General features: G+C 42.3%; 1 protein-coding gene across 1 annotated transcript in view; it reads right to left on the bottom strand.

Moving 5' to 3' along the window:
* CENPP (centromere protein P) overlaps window positions 1-12,011 on the bottom strand; it is a 191,992-nt gene extending 179,981 nt beyond the window's left edge. The window contains exons 1-4 of the mRNA XM_056851124.1: window positions 11,863-12,011; window positions 10,531-10,688; window positions 6,721-6,812; window positions 1,453-1,541 (exon numbers count right to left, since the gene is read on the bottom strand). Coding sequence (XP_056707102.1) covers window positions 1,453-1,541; window positions 6,721-6,812; window positions 10,531-10,688; window positions 11,863-11,999 — 476 coding nt within the window. The 5' untranslated portion in view covers window positions 12,000-12,011. The remainder of the gene's footprint in view (window positions 1-1,452; window positions 1,542-6,720; window positions 6,813-10,530; window positions 10,689-11,862) is intronic.
* Between the last annotated feature and the right edge of the window lie 4,259 nt (window positions 12,012-16,270).

Genomic DNA, 16,270 nt, shown 5'->3' with positions numbered 1-16,270 from the left:
CTGATTGAATCTAGGTTGGACTACTGCAATACATTTTACGTGTGGCTGCCATTGACACCTGTTCAGAATCTTCAACTGGTTCATGATATAGTGTCTAGGCTACTAACAGGTGCAAGTTACAAGGATTACACCTCCCAATTGTAAAATCTTTCCATTGGCTGCCAGTCCGTTTCCAGAAAGAATTCTAAGAGCTATTACTTTTAAAGATCTACACAGTTTGGGATTGGGTACCTAAAAAACTGTCTTCTCCCACATGATCCTGCCTGCTGCTTAAAATCATCATCAGAAGCCCTATTCTGTGTGCTACTAACAGAGGCAAGACAACTAAACACCAGAGAAAGGGAATTTTCAATAGTGGTGCCCAGGATGTAGAATTCACTTCTGCAAGAGGCTCAAGCAGTGCCAAGCATACCATCTTGTATGCACCAGGAAGAGCCTTCATTCTTCTCAGACCTTTTAAGGGTCTTATTTTCTTTAAAGGCTTATAGCTGCTCTATTATTATGCCATCAGTATTTTTGGAAGATTTTATGTTGCACTGTTTTTAGAATATTAAAATAGCATTAATTTTTATCTGATGTGTTCATTGCTTTTACAGTTATCATATTTATATAGTATAAATATTCTGAATAAGCAAACTGCCCCCCCCCCACTTTAACAGAAGGGCAGAATTAATCGCTCATTTTACACTGTGGTTTGGTGGAAGTCAAAAGCTTCCAAATCACAGTAAAAGGTCAGGAAGCACAGGACTCAGGGAAGGAAAAGTGTCAGCAGCAACCACAAATATTGACTGGAGAACAGGGTTCAATTCCCCACTCCTCTACATGAAGCCTGCTGGGTGACCTTGGGCCAGTCACTGTTCTTCAGAACTTTCTCAGCCATGCAGAGGCAGGCAATGGCAAACCATTTATGAATGTCTCTTGCCTTGAAAACTCTATGGCAGGGGTGTCAAACATACGGCCTGGGGCCGGATCCGGCCCCTTGAGAGCTCTTATCCAGCCCGCAAGCCAGCCAAGGCAGCCACCACCAGCCCAGTCCTGATCTGGGTTGGCGAGGCATGGCCCGGCCCAACCAAGTGATATTTATGTTATATCCAGCCCTCATAACAAATAAGTTCGACACCCTTGCCTTTCAGGGTCACCATAATTCAGCTGTGATTTGACAACACTTTCCACCACCACACAAAATTCATATAGCACTATTGACTAAAGCTAAATAACACTTCTTTGAACGCTGAACATTTCCAAATATGTATGTGTGCTGGCAAAACACAGTATCTTAAAAGTGAACTAGCTATTCACATTTTAATATCAAAAGGCATGGTTATGTAATTTAGCATTCTCAGCCATACAGACTATAACACTGTACATACATTTCTGTCAGTAACCAATTAAGTATATCAATCAAATGTACCGCCCATGTGACATTCCTCTATATTATTAAGAGAGTCTTACCTGGATACAAGCTTGCTTAAATCAGAAGATTCCTCAGATTCTATTATAATGTTAAGATCAGTAACCACAGCATAATCATTTTTGTTACTCTGGTTTGAAAAAAATAAATGCTTCATATTAGACAAAATGTTATGTTATAAAAACTTAACAGAAAATATTAACATGAACTAATTAATCATTAAAATCATCTCAATGTACATGAAATATGTGTATAAATACTATGTAATAAATCTGATCCAAAGGCCAAATACTGAGAGTCCTAGGTATTTGAATATCTAATTGTTCAATAGACAAAATATGATCAAATACATTAAATCATTATAGCACAGCAACACAAAGTGTATAGCAATCCAAAGGATGAATACTCTCGAGCAGGGGTCCTCAAACTTTTTAAACAGGGGGCCAGTTCACTGTCCCTCAAACACTGTTGGGGGCCGGACTGTTGCTGGGGAGGAGGCGGCGGCACGAGGGGGCTCTCCGGAAAAGCATCCTCCTTACAAGCCCGGTCCTTCCCCCTGTAGTGGTTAAGAGTGGCGGTTTGGAGCGGGGACTCTAGAGAACCGGGTTTGATTCCCCACTCCTCCACGTGAGAAGCGGAGGCTAATCTGGTGAACCTGGTTGGTTTCCCCACCCCTACTCACGAAGCCAGCTGGCTGACCTTGGGCAAGTTACAGCTCTGTTAGCACTCTCTCAGCCCCACCTGCCTCACAGGGAGTCTGTTGTGGGAGGGTATGGGAAGGGGACTGTAAGGCAATTTGAGTCTCCCTTTAGTGGTAGAGAAAGTTGGCATGTAAAAACCAAGGCCATTTATTCATGGAAGGGTTTGCCTTGGATTTGCCGCTCTCCAGATGCACATTTTCCCCATCCGAATTCTCCAAACTCTCCCCTGGGGTGGGGTGGGAATTTACTTTTGAGTTCTGAGAATTCGGATGGGGAAAATGTGCATCTGCAGAGCGGCAAATCCAAGGCAAAACCTCCTGTGCATAAATGGCCACAAGTCTTTTTCTTCTCCCTGGAGATATGCCCAGCCCTCCCAAGGGGCCCCTACAATTATCTCCAGGCCACAAGGATACCCCCAGGAGGAGAGAGAGGCCCGAGCCGTGAGAACGCTGCCAACTGTGGCCAAAACAGGAACGCCAGGACAGGAAGGGGGCGACTGGGCGGCGTGCGAGGCAGCAAGACGCCTCGCGCACCCAGGAAAGGAGGTTTTGGGCCTGGGAGGGAGAGGGGGAAGGGGGCGACCGTGCGGCACGCAAAGCAGCAATATGCCTTGTGTGCCCAGGAAAGGGGTTTTGGGCTGGAGAGGGAGCAGGGAAGGGGGCGACTAGGGCGGGAGGGAGGCTTCCAGTTGTGCGTACACAGCCAGGAAGCCCAGAAAAGCTCTGGGGAGGGGGGCAAGGGGGGACTGGCTTCCTTGGTCCCCGGGCCGGACAAAAGCCCTCCGGGGGCCGGATCCGGCCCTCGGGCCTTAGTTTGAGGACCCCTGCTCTAGAGCTTTTTGACAGACAGAAGGGTTTTCATCAAAGGAGCATGACTTTCTCATCTCCCCTCTTCTGCTGCAGCTCAAAATATTCCAAAAATGCCCTGTTTCTTCTTCCTTTATCTTGGTCTTTTCTAGGGCAAACACCTAGTAAAATATGCGAATGGAACACGGAATGACTCCTATTTCACAATTCCTAGGCACTTGTGTGATATGTGCCAGCTGGAGAATTCAAGCAGCAATGAGTACCATAATCAACAGGACATTGGTATGACATGGAATACTTTTTATATGTTTTTCATTCCAAAAGGGCAGAATGAAAGAAAAGCAGACCACCAAACCTCAAAACAAACTAATTAAAACAACTGAAGAACTGAAGCTACATGCCCTAAAATGCAGGACATTGTAAATGCAAGCATCTGAGTCCACTGTGTGTGTATACACACCCACCAACCCCCCACCATCCCAACAGTCCTGAGTCCCCATAAAAGACTCGTGCTCACATGGAGATCTATTTGAGCAATATATTTCAACATTGGAAAAATTCCGTGCACACCAAAATTGCCTGAAGGCTCATGGGCACATCTAAGTGGGCCAGAAGTAAGATGTGTAACAAATAACTGGGGTGCAACAGTGGCAGTTTACTGCCGGTTTACTGTTTTTGTATTTCCTCCACTGAAAGGTTTAGCACTTGACCATTCCTAGTTCACTGTCTGATTACTCCTACTAGATCCAACAGTAATTACTGCTGTTTCCACAGAGATGCTTGAAGAGATAATATCATCAGCTCAGGAATACAACATAATTGTCGAAGGCTTTCACGGTCAGAGTTCATTGGTTCTTGTAGGTTATCCGGGCTGTGTAACCGTGGTCTTGGAATTTTCTTTCCTGACGTTTCGCCAGCAACTGTGGCAGGCATCTTCAGAGTAGTAACACTGAAGGACAGTGTCTCTCAGTGTCAAGGGTGTAGGAAGAGTAATATATAGTCAGAAAGGGGTTGGGTTTGAGCTGAGTATTGTCCTGCAAAAGTATTGTCCTGTAAGTATGAAGATAATGTGCTAATGAGGGTATGGTATGTTAATATGGAACCATTGTATCCTGAAGTGATCTGTTAATGTGTGTAATCCAAAGCTAATCTGTATGGCTATTGTTGAATGTTGTCTTTGTCTGGAGGTTTTTCAGGGCAGGAAGCCAAGCCTTATTCATTCTTAAACTCTCCTCTTTTCTGTTAAAGTTGTGCTGATGTTTATGAATTTCAATGGCTTCTCTGTGCAATCTGACAAAATAGTTGGTAGAATTGTCCAGTCTTTCAGTGTCTTGGAATAAGACCCTGTGTCCTGGTTGTGTCAGTCCATGTTCAGCCACTGCTGATTTCTCAGGTTGGCCAAGTCTGCAGTATCTTTCATGTTCTTTTATCCTTGTTTGTATGCTGCGTTTTGTGGTCCCGATGTAAACTTCTCCACAGCTGCAAGGTATACGATATACTCCTGCCATCTTAATAATATCCATCCATCCAAACATTCAGTTTACCATGGAAAAGGAAATTGAGGGTAAACTCCCATTTCTTGATACCCTTGTCATCCGTAAAACAAACCTTCAGTTAGGTCACAAGGTCTACCGGAAACCAACTCACACAGATCGCTACTTACACAAAAACTCCAACCACCACCCCCGACAGAAAAGAGGAATAATCAAAACATTAATGGACCGTGCAAGACGGATCTGTGAACCACAGTTTCTCAAGGAAGAAACTAATCATCTAAATCACGCACTGCTAGCAAACGGCTACTCCAAGAATGAAATCAGAAGGGCCATTAAACCAAACAAAAATCAGAAAACTCAAGAAAAACAGTCTCCCATAGGAAAGGTATTCTTGCCATTTATTAAAGGAGTCACTGATAGGATGGAGAAACTTTTGAAAAAACATAACCTACAAACAGTGTTTAAACCCACCAAGAAAATACAACAAATGCTACGATCAGCAAAAGACAAAAGAGACCCCCTCACCTCTGCAGGAGTATATCGTATACCTTGCAGCTGTGGAGAAGTTTACATCGGGACCACAAAACGCAGCATACAAACAAGGATAAAAGAACATGAAAGATACTGCAGACTTGGCCAACCTGAGAAATCAGCAGTGGCTGAACATGGACTGACACAACCAGGACACAGGGTCTTATTCCAAGACACTGAAAGACTGGACAATTCTACCAACTATTTTGTCAGATTGCACAGAGAAGCCATTGAAATTCATAAACATCAGCACAACTTTAACAGAAAAGAGGAGAGTTTAAGAATGAATAAGGCTTGGCTTCCTGCCCTGAAAAACCTCCAGACAAAGACAACATTCAACAATAGCCATACAGATTAGCTTTGGATTACACACATTAACAGATCACTTCAGGATACAATGGTTCCATATTAACATACCATACCCTCATTAGCACATTATCTTCATACTTACAGGACAATACTTTTGCAGGACAATACTCAGATCAAACCCAACCCCTTTCTGACTATATATTACTCTTCCTACACCCTTGACACTGAGAGACACTGTCCTTCAGTGTTACTACTCTGAAGATGCCTGCCACAGTTGCTGGCGAAACGTCAGGAAAGAAAATTCCAAGACCATGGTTACACAGCCCGGATAACCTACAAGAACCAACAACATAATTCCTGATAAAAACAGGTGTGTAGAATTCTCAGTCCACCCCTTTACTCTGCAAAGGGCTGCAGGATAGCCATTGTTTTCTGTTGCACCCTGGAAACAAGACTGCAAGAAACAGCATTAGTTCATTCCCTACTAGGAGTAACAAATAGTAATACAAAATAAGAGATAAACAGTGAAATCCTAAGAAGAGTCCATTCTAAGTCCACTGAAGACAATGGGTTTACAAGGGTGTATCTGCATTTAGGATTGCACTGGAAGTGCTTTATTACTGAAGTAAACTACTGCTGTTTGTGCACTCATAATTTAGCAAAGTATGTAAGTAACATGACAGGATTTGCATATTTCACTGTAAAAGTCTTCCATAGTGCTAAATCAGTAAAATTTCTACAAAACAGCTGAAGTACCACAGGCAATTTTGAATCTAAAGAAATAGAGATTACATATCTGTATCCAAATGCCATCTTGTGGTTGAAAAAAGAAAATGCAATTTATTTGCTGTTAGGGTCTTGGTATGCATGCTTTGACAGGCGCCCCTCCTACCAAAGCAGTACACAACATTCATAAAACATGGCTCCATTATAAAACCACAAAATTAAAATCAAAACCATACAAACACTTAAAAGAAATAGGGGAAAGACAAGAAGAGCTTTACAAATCCAAACACGAGGTTTTAAATGCTGACTAAAATAAATACGACGGAAGTCGGTTTCAGGTAGCCGGCTCAAGGTTGACTCAACCTTCCATCCTTCCAAGGTCAGTCAAATGAGTACCCAGCTTGCTGGGGGTAAAGGGAAGATGACTGGGGAAGGCACTGGCAAACCACCCTGTAAACAAAGTTTGCCCAGTAAATGTCAGGATGTGACGTCACCCCATGGGTCAGGAATGACCCGGTGCTTGCACAGGGGACCTTTACCTTTTTAAAATAAATATATATATGCTCACTGTAGAGCACAGAGGTAATGTATAAATATATTTTTAAAACACAGACATCCCAAAGCTACTCTTCTGCTACAATATTTTTAAAAAGGGAGGGGGTAAATCTTTTTAAAAGTTTGTATATAGAGTTCTTCAAACACTAATATTATTCAAAATTCTTATAATCTTCTTGCAGTACCTGATTTTCTTTCGTGAGCTTGAATTCCAACTGAAACGGCACTGACTGGCAATTTCCTGATAGTCTATATTTGTATGCAGTTTCAATTTCATCTACAGTAAAAGAAAATGGAAGTTGACACCTTAACTAGGGTCATTTCTTTGTGCTCCAGGCATTTAAAAATTAGTGATTACATTGATATTGATTATCTACTTGACTTTAAAATTGATGGCCCACTTCTGTCACATATGAAGCAGCTTCAAAATTTAAAATACAACAAGAATAAAACAATTCAACATAATTACCATAAAATAATAAAAATTATAGCCCTATTTTTTTTTAAAAAATCCCACATCCTAAGAAATCATAGAATCATAGAGTTGGAAGGGACCACCAGGGTCATCTAGTCCAACCCCCTGCACAATGCAGGAAATTAACAACTACCTCCCACCACATCCCCAGTGACCCCAACCCTCCCCCCGCCATGCAGGATCCCACAATCAAAGCACTCCCGACAGATGGCCATCTAGCCTCTGCTTAAAGACCTCCAAAGACAGGGACTCCACCACCCTCCAAGGCAGCACATTCCACCGTCGAATCGCCCTCACCGTCAGAAGGTTCTTCCTAATGTTTAGGTGGAATCTCTTTTCTATTAGTTTAAATCCATTACTCCGTGTCCTAGTCTCTGAAGCAACAGAGAACAAGCTAGTTCCCTCATCAACATGACATCCCTTCAAATATTTAAACATGGCTATCATGTCTCCCCTCAACCTTCTCTTCTCCAAACTAAACAAACCCAACTCCCTAAGTCTCTCATCGTAGGGCATGGATTCCAGACCTTTGACCATTCTGGTTGCCCTCCTCTGGACACACTCCAACTTGTCAACATCCTTCTTAAATTGTGGAGCCCAAAACTGGACACAGTATTCCAAGTGAGGTCTGACCAATGCAGAATACAGTGGTAGTATTACTTCCCTTGATCTTAAGTCAATAAGATGACTTAAGAAGGGCCATGCTGGATCAGATCAAAGGCCCATCAAGTCAAGCATTCTGTTCACACAGTGGCCAACCAGCTACCTCTAGGAAGCCCACAAACAGGAACACTGCAACAACATCATCCCGCCCATGCTCCCCAGCAACTGATATAAGGAGGCATACTGCCTCTGGTACTGGAGGGAGTAGGTAGCCATTCCTCCATGAATTTACCCACCACCTTTTAAAAGCCTAACAAGTTGTTGGCCATTACCACATTCTGTAGCAGTGAGCTCCACAATTTAACTATGCACTGTGTGAAGAAGTACTTTCTTTCGTCCACCCTGAATCTCCTACCCTTCAGCTTCAGTGGATGATCCCGAGTTCTAGTATCACGAGAGAAGGAGGAAAACTTCTCCATGTCCATACCATGCATAATTTTATAGACCTCTATCTTATCCCCCATTACTTGTCTTTTTTTCTAAGCCAAACCAACATAAGCATTTTAACTGATCCTCACAGGGCAGCTTCTCTAACCCCCTGATCATTTTGGTTACTCTTTTCTGTACCTTTTCAAGCTCTACAACATCCTTTTGCAGGTGTGGTGACCAGAATGGTACACGGTATTCCAAGTGTGGTCTCACCACAGATTTATATAAGGGCAATATGATGGCGACAGTTTTATTCTCTATTTCTTTTCTAATTATGGCCAGAACAGAATTGTCTTTTTCACAGCAGCCACACACTTGATTGACCGTTTCATCCACTACCCACTACCACCCTTTATTGGTCAGTCGCTACCAGCAAAGATTCCATCAGTGTGTATGTGCAGTAGGGATTTTTTGCCCCAATATGCATCACTTTACACTTACTCACAATGAATTTCATTTGTCATTTTGATAACTATTCCCCCAGTTTTGGAGCCTTTGCAATCTGTTTTTGTTTTAATCATGTTGCAAAAGACAAATGTAACTCCCGAAAAGAAGAAATTCTACCAGGAGGCTGATCTAGGCTGGTGAGCCGGTCTATATGGGGAAACATAGCCCTTCAGATATGTGGCTCCGAGGTTTTAATGGTTAAAACCTTGAAGCGAACTGGCAGACAGTGCAGTTGTTGTAAAAGCACCCTACCACAGCCAAGAGGATAATGCATTTTTCACAATGTGAAGTTTCCAAGTTACTTTCAGTAACAGCCCCACATAAAATTTACATAAAATACTACAATAAGGTAGCAAGTAACCATCACAGTAAATAAAAAAACCCCTATCCTTCAACACAAATCACTATCACATCTGTCTGTCTGTGCTTTCCTAAGCAGAATTACTCCCTTCTAAGTACATTGAAGTCAATTGTTTTGGAAGGCTGCAGCTCTGGTTAGATTGCACGTCAAACCATGAATCTTAATACCATTATTTAAAATTTTGGCTGTCCATACTTCAGAACTCTGTGCAATTCCAATGAATCAATTCCAGAGGAAGACTGCAGGCTGGAAACCACCACAAATGGTAACTGAAACTAAGGGGGCTGACGAAATAGCGTCTTCCCTATTACAAAAAGTTTAAGGGGGTGGGTTATTAGATAAAAGGGATCACAACGGCTTATAAAAATTATGAGCAATGTTGCTGAAAGAGTGAAGAGCCAAATATTCTCTCGCTCATAACATAGAATAAAACAAGCCAGGACCCCCAATATTTGTGTGTGTGTGGGAATCCCTCTGTCATCACAGCTGATTTCCCACACCTGATTTCCTACTTACTACTGGGGGGGGAGACTTGCAGAAGGAATCCCATCCCCCCATTGACAAGCCTGGAGCAGCTCCAGGCCCCTCCACTACTGCTGCTGAGCACGGGATGGCTACCAGTGTACACCATCAGCCCAGAGCAACTGCTAACATCCTCTACCGCCACCTCTGAGGCCAGGGCAGCTGCTGGCATCCACCGCTGCCCCTGAACGGCTGCTAACATCCACCGCCACCTCTGAGCCCAGGGTGGCTGCTGGAGCTCGCCTCTGCCACTGAGCCAGCCTGTATGTGCACAGACAACGCAAATGTATTTGGTGGGATTTAACCCCCCCCCTATATATTTTATTGTTAATTTCAGATTTTTCTGCAGACCCAGGGGGTCCCCCTGAGTCTGCAAAAAAAACCTGTTGAGGGTCAGAGGATTTAGGTATCTGCAGGATTTAGGTATCTGCAGGCAGGGGGCACAGTTGGGAATTAGATGTATAGATGCTTTCACTTTAGGTTCAAGGTATACATAATGCTTAATTAATCCGTGGAATTCATTTTCTTAAATAATTAAAAAAAAATTAGACAAAATAATTATTTAAATTAATGAATAATACCAGCATATCATCTACAATCTCTGAAAATGAAAACTTATTATTAAAAGACAGTATCTCTAACAGCAAGAGATCAGGGATGGCTTCTATACAGCTTTTTGCATTTTCCAAGGACATTTATAGGCCATTTTTTAAGACAATGTAATGCATGAGACAGAACGCTAGTCTCATCCAGCAAGACAATCCTTAAATTCTCTGACATGTGTTCCCCAAAACTCACTTCTATTGTAGCCATGAAATGCCTATGAAAATGCAATTATTGCCTTGATCCATCACCTACTTTAATAATCCCACTGAAGGAACTATAACAATTTCAATTTGTACCATTTCTGCTTAGATTACTTGGTTTTCACCTTTTATCCACATATATCCCTAATACAGTTACATTAGTGTATCACTATAATTATGAAATTTCTGCCACCATACTTTTAATGCAATAAAACACAATGCTGATGAAGAAACATCCAAATATTGTGAAATATTTTATATGAAATTTTACTGCACTGGGAAAAACACTTACTTTTCTCCAACAGTTTCTTAGAATAGTTTTTGAACCCGATGCCTGTAAAATTCGTCAGGAATGAGAAGTCTGACTCTAGTAAAGCAAGCTGAGTTTTCAGATCTGGAGAAGCATAATACTGCTTGGGGTCTTCTTGGAATGTTCTTTTAACTGTTTTCCTGCAATAAATGACAGCTAACATTGAGAAAATAAGAAATCTCTTTCACATTGCTTCAGCAGCACACTGGCACCAGATCTCAGAACCACTGAGCATGTGACCCACTAAGACAGAAGCATGAAAAGAGAGGCAGGAGGCATGGCACCCTTTCTCTCCAAACATGTATACCAATCTTGGTGAGCCTGTGTGCACTCTTGGAATTTTAAAAATTTGAAGTGGACACATCACAAAATGGCTGCTGGTGTCAACCAGAAAATGTTCAGCGGTTATATGATGGAGACAGCTATTTCTGAATGGGTGCTCCCTGCAGATACAAAGGTGATACCTCCTTGGTTCTCCTGGTTATTCACTTTGCAAAAGAGATGATTAGGAGAAGAAGTAAATGGGCACCAGGAAACCCATCGGCAGGTACCACATTGGGGACCAGTGATGTACAATATAGGTGAGGCTAGTGACCCAAAAGGTGACTTTCCACAACCCACCTGACCCACAGACTGAAAACCACTGGTATATCTCACAAAAACGTGTACTTAAACAAATCTACTAAGTTTTCTTACACCTTAAAGATTCTTTTTTGTTTTGTTACAATAGTGTAACAAAGCTATTCCCACCAGAATTGATAAAGTAATTGCTGTTTTAAACTATAACCTGCGTTAAATTTTCCACAAAACAATTTGACTAATGTGGTGATTTTAGCTCCAAAAATTAGAATTTCAGAGCTTTTGAAGAAAATTAGGAAAGAATATTGAAGTATACTCATTCATTTTACAATAGATACTTGTTGCAAGTACATCTAATGGAGAAACTCCAAGGCATTTCCAATTTGAAAGCACCTGCTTCCTAACAGTTACATGTATTGGCTCCCAGTAAGGAATCTGATACACTTTCTCTTTAAAACTACATTTCACAGTATATGCATATAGGATAAAAGCAGCTCTCTGCATTAGATTGTCCACACCAAGCTCAGGGATCCCAATATCCATTTACCTGAGTAGGGTCTTACTTCTAAATAAACATGCCTTTGATCAAGCTGCATATATACAAACTCACAAATATTAAATCCCTGCATTCAATGATGTATGTAACTCAACAAATCATCTAACCAGAAAGAAGGCCAACACAAAAGAAACCCCCAAAAGATAAGGGACAAACAGAAAAAAAAATTAAATGCATACGTGGCTTTCTTTGTCTTCCCATTAGAATAAGCCAAAGACCCATGTTGATTACATTCATACTCTTCTGTTAACATCTTAATTTCTTTTTCCAAAGCCTGGATTTCATCTTCATAAACCTGAAGAGTGTTGATATTCATTTCCCAGACACCAAATTCGCTAACATAAAAAGCATAAAACAGAAATTAGGCAAACAATATCATTTCTGTAATAATGAGAATTTAACTTTTATTTAAAGTTTATTATTTCCACACTCAACCAGCAGTTGTTCCCGAGTGTCTATTGAAAAGGAAGTAGTACCTACAATAAACTGGATTTTGACATATATTTCTTATGACAAAGAAATATATCTGGCATAAATAAACTTGGATACCTGGAAGCAAGACATGCAACTTTGGTTACATTTTAAGAAGTTATACTGAAACAAGATTTTCCCCTTCCCCATGCCAATATATATTCCAGGCTTATACTTCCAAATAAATAAAACATTCTCGAAACATACCAGATGTTAAAAGATTATAGTATTAGTTTATCTCCAGCAAATATAGGCCATTCCAAATCTCACTGGGTCATCAGTAACTGTGTTTATCTGTTTATGAACAAAAGAACGGCCCTGGTGGCTCAGACCAATGGTTCATCTGCAGTTGCCCTAGAACAGGGGTCTCAAAACTGCGGCTCTTTGGCCCATTGAGTGCGGCTCTCCGAACTTAGTTCAGAACCCCTGCTCTTGCGCCCGCTCGCTCCGGCAGCCAGGCTGCGGAGCCAGTGAGCCTGAGAGATAGAGCGGGTGCGCTGTCTCCTCCTCCCCTGCCGTGGAGAATGGCTGGGTCCCCCTTTCCCTTGCCCTCAATGGTTGGGAGGCTAAAGCCTCCCCTCCCCTCTAGCCGCGTGACTGCTGGATGGGCGGCTCGGCGGTTCCTGCCCCCCCCCACCTATCAGCTGTTGGGCAGGGCGGGCTTCCTTTGGTAGACCTGGCCTCCGGCTGAGTCCCATTGGGAGGCCATGTCTACCCACTGGCTTTCTTGGCGGTAGACCTGGACTCCGAGGAGGGGGGGAAAGTCCCCCTTCAGAGGCCAGGTCTACCAATTGGCTTCTATGGGCCTCCGGAGACAAGGTCTACTGTCAAGAAAGCCAATGGGTAGACCTGGCCTCCCAATGGGACTCAGCCGGAGGCCAGGTCCACCAATAGGCTTTTATGGCGGTAGATCACGCCTCCAGACGAGGACTCCGGACGGGGAGGGGGAAATGGCAGGGACTTACAATTTAATTTTTATCAATAAATAAGATCACTATTAAGTATGATGCCCTGACCTGGATGGCCCAGGCTAGCCTGATCTCGTCAGATCTCAGAAGCTAAGCAGGGTCAGCCCTGGTTAGTATTTGGATGGGAGACCACCAAGGAATACCAGGGTTGCTGTGCAGAGGAAGGCACTGGCAAACCTCCTCTGTTAGTCTGTTGCCATGAAAACCCCAAAAAGGGGTCGCCATAAGTCGGCTGGGACTTGACGGCATTTTACACACACACACACACATTAAGTATGATATCAAGTTTTATTCAGTGTACCTATAGTTTAATTAAGACTTAAAACTTTAATTAAAGTTTATTAAGTTAATAAACAGTGTACCTACCTATATAGTTTAAGTAATTTGGCTCTCAAAAGAAATCTCAATCGTTGTACTGTTGATATTTGGCTCTTTTGACTAATGAGTTTGCCGACCCCTGCCCTAGAAGGCCAAGAGTCAGTACATAGACGCCAAGACCTTTCAGTGATGTTGTCTCCTAAAACTGGTTTTACTGTGTCTGAGAGTCCTCAGACCCAAGAAGCATTCATATCTGATGGCTGAAATCCACAGAACTGCATAAATAATTTCAGACTATTGGCATCTATGTTTCTTCATTGTTAAGTTCTACAGTGTCACATGGCTGGCCACTTTCAAAAGCAGATTGCTATATAGCAACTGCAGTCTGTTATGCAAAAGAAGAAGAAAAATCAGAAGTCCCACTGAATGGACTCAAACTGTAAGAAACACAACTAAAGCAACTCTTTGGATCCTAACCAGTAAATGCACATGGACTGACTTCGATTGTCGCACAGAGGCATCAAAATTGCTAACATACTTCCATGGCTTAAAAAGCTGAAATCTATCTATTGGCTGCATTCTTCGGCATACTTACTTGGAAATTCCAGAAAAATAACCTCCAAGAAAGCACTTGTACTCCTGCAGATGTCACTTCAGGCTGAGTACCCCTTATCCAGACAGAAGTGGTCTGTATTTCGGATCTTTCCATATATTGGAAAATTTTGGAATTTTTGCATATACATAATGAGACATCTTGGGGATAGGACACAGATTCATGTATGTTTTATATACACTTTAATGTAATTTTAAATTTTAAACAATATTTTTAGTGTACACTGAACCATCAGAAAGCAAAGTTATAACTAGCTCACCAGAATACCTGTATCAGCTGTTGAACAAGAGCAACAACAAACAAACTAACAATGGCAGGCTTTCAGTCTCCACCTACACTGTATTTTATTTTTTAGGTTAGAGGAAACATTGAAAGCAGGCAGTATAGATCTAACCTCATGCCGGCGAGAACGGTCCGGTTTTCGGATAGTCCTGATATAGGATGTCTGGATAAGGGATACTCTACCTGTACTATAAAGGCAGTCTACTTATGTTCATATCAACAATGCCCTGTATCCAACCAAGCATTCTAAAAATGTAAAGGCACTTGCATTTTTGTTTTAGTGGAGGCAGCGATTTTTGTCGATTCCCTCCTGCCAGGAATAAAATTTTGAGGGGATAAGTGGGCTGTAACAAGAGGGGGAAATCAGCAAAAAAAATGTCCCCCCCCTTTCCCAAAAACCTAAGAACCCTAAAATGTTCAGAACTGAATATAAGCCATCTTTTTGAACAGCAGCAAACTCATTAGAGGGAAATTTAAAAGAAGGCAATAGTGACTAGACACCTCACATCAACTGTTAAAAGTTTGCCCCAGCAACATTTGACTATGGAAACAAAGCTGGCGTGTGCAGCTTTTAAGAACCAGTAGAAGAGGTTCAAATTAAGGGGAATCAGGAGGTGGTACTTGTGGGTTTTATTAATGGCCCACTACCTTTTTCACAATTTGAGCACTGTACTGAAATGTAGGGCAAAGAACAATATTGTGTTCTATCAGAAGAGGCAGCAGATTAAGAACTAGGGAATTCCTAGGTCTGTCACCCCAAATATGTAGACCTTCTTTTTGGGTAGTCCCATTTGAATCTCCTATTGATATGCATATATAGACAGATGATAATTCACAGTGGGTAGCCGTGTTAGTCTGTTTGCAGTAGTCAAAAAGGACAAGAGTCCAGTAGCACCTTAAAGACTAACAAAAATATTTTCTGGTAGGGGATGAGCTTTCGTGAGCCACAGCTCACTTCTTCAGATACAGCTAGAATGTGAATCCATCGGTCTTTAAGATGGATTCACATTCTAGCTGTATCTGAAGAAGTGAGCTGTGGCTCACGAAAGCTCATCCCCTACCAGAAAATATTTTTTTAGTCTTTAAGGTGCTACTGGACTCTTGCCCTTTTTGACTATAGACAGATGATGTAATACAAACAGCATGCTTATTTACAAGACATGCATGCCACTAGCATATATTGAGCCCAAACAGCACTCATTAACGGGGAAGCAGGTCTTTATTTTCCCCGTTGACGATTGCTGTTTTTGTGCAATTTTTTTCTTCTCCTTGGAGCCCGCTTATTTGCTTTGGATTCGCTGTGACTATCTAGCGATTCGGGCAAATGCAATCAGTATGGGCTGAAAAGTACCCAGGACAAGACCATGTTAGTAATTCTGCCCTTCCTCGGCCGAGGCACCGAACCGGGGGACGCGCGCAGCACCTACCCGCCCGCCAGCCCTCGCCTCTACGCGGCTTTCCGCCGTTGGGGTATTTCTGCTCTCTGGATTAACCGCCAAAAAAACAAAGCGCGCCTCAGGCGCTACCATCGTGTACAATATTGGGGGGGGGACCGAAAGAGAGAAACGGAAACCCTCGTCAGAAAACCGATTTTAGCTTCTTCCCGCCCCCGCTTCGAAATGGTGTTGGGATCGAATTCTTTGTCGCATGGCCAGAAAAGTCCCTCACATCACAGGAGCCCTTCGCGGTTTGGTCCTTTCCCCTTCGCCCCCTCTTCAAAATCCCTAGTTAGCTCAGTCCACCCAACCGGCTACGAACCAGCGACCTAAGGGAGGATCATAGAGATAGGGGGAACTGAGACCCAGTGTAAACATCCGGTTTAAAAAAAAAACCCTGAAAACCGCTATAAGTCTCTGCGGGGACTTTTATTAATTTAATTTTTTTTTTAAATCTCAGTGTTGAAAACCTTTTTTTCGGTAAAATGGGAAGCCAGTC

The sequence above is a fragment of the Euleptes europaea genome, chromosome 1 (genome assembly GCF_029931775.1).
Source record: "Euleptes europaea isolate rEulEur1 chromosome 1, rEulEur1.hap1, whole genome shotgun sequence".
NCBI lineage: Eukaryota > Metazoa > Chordata > Lepidosauria > Squamata > Sphaerodactylidae > Euleptes > Euleptes europaea.
Note: the sequence above shows the minus strand (reverse complement) of the source record. Positions and strands in the feature narration are given on the sequence as shown.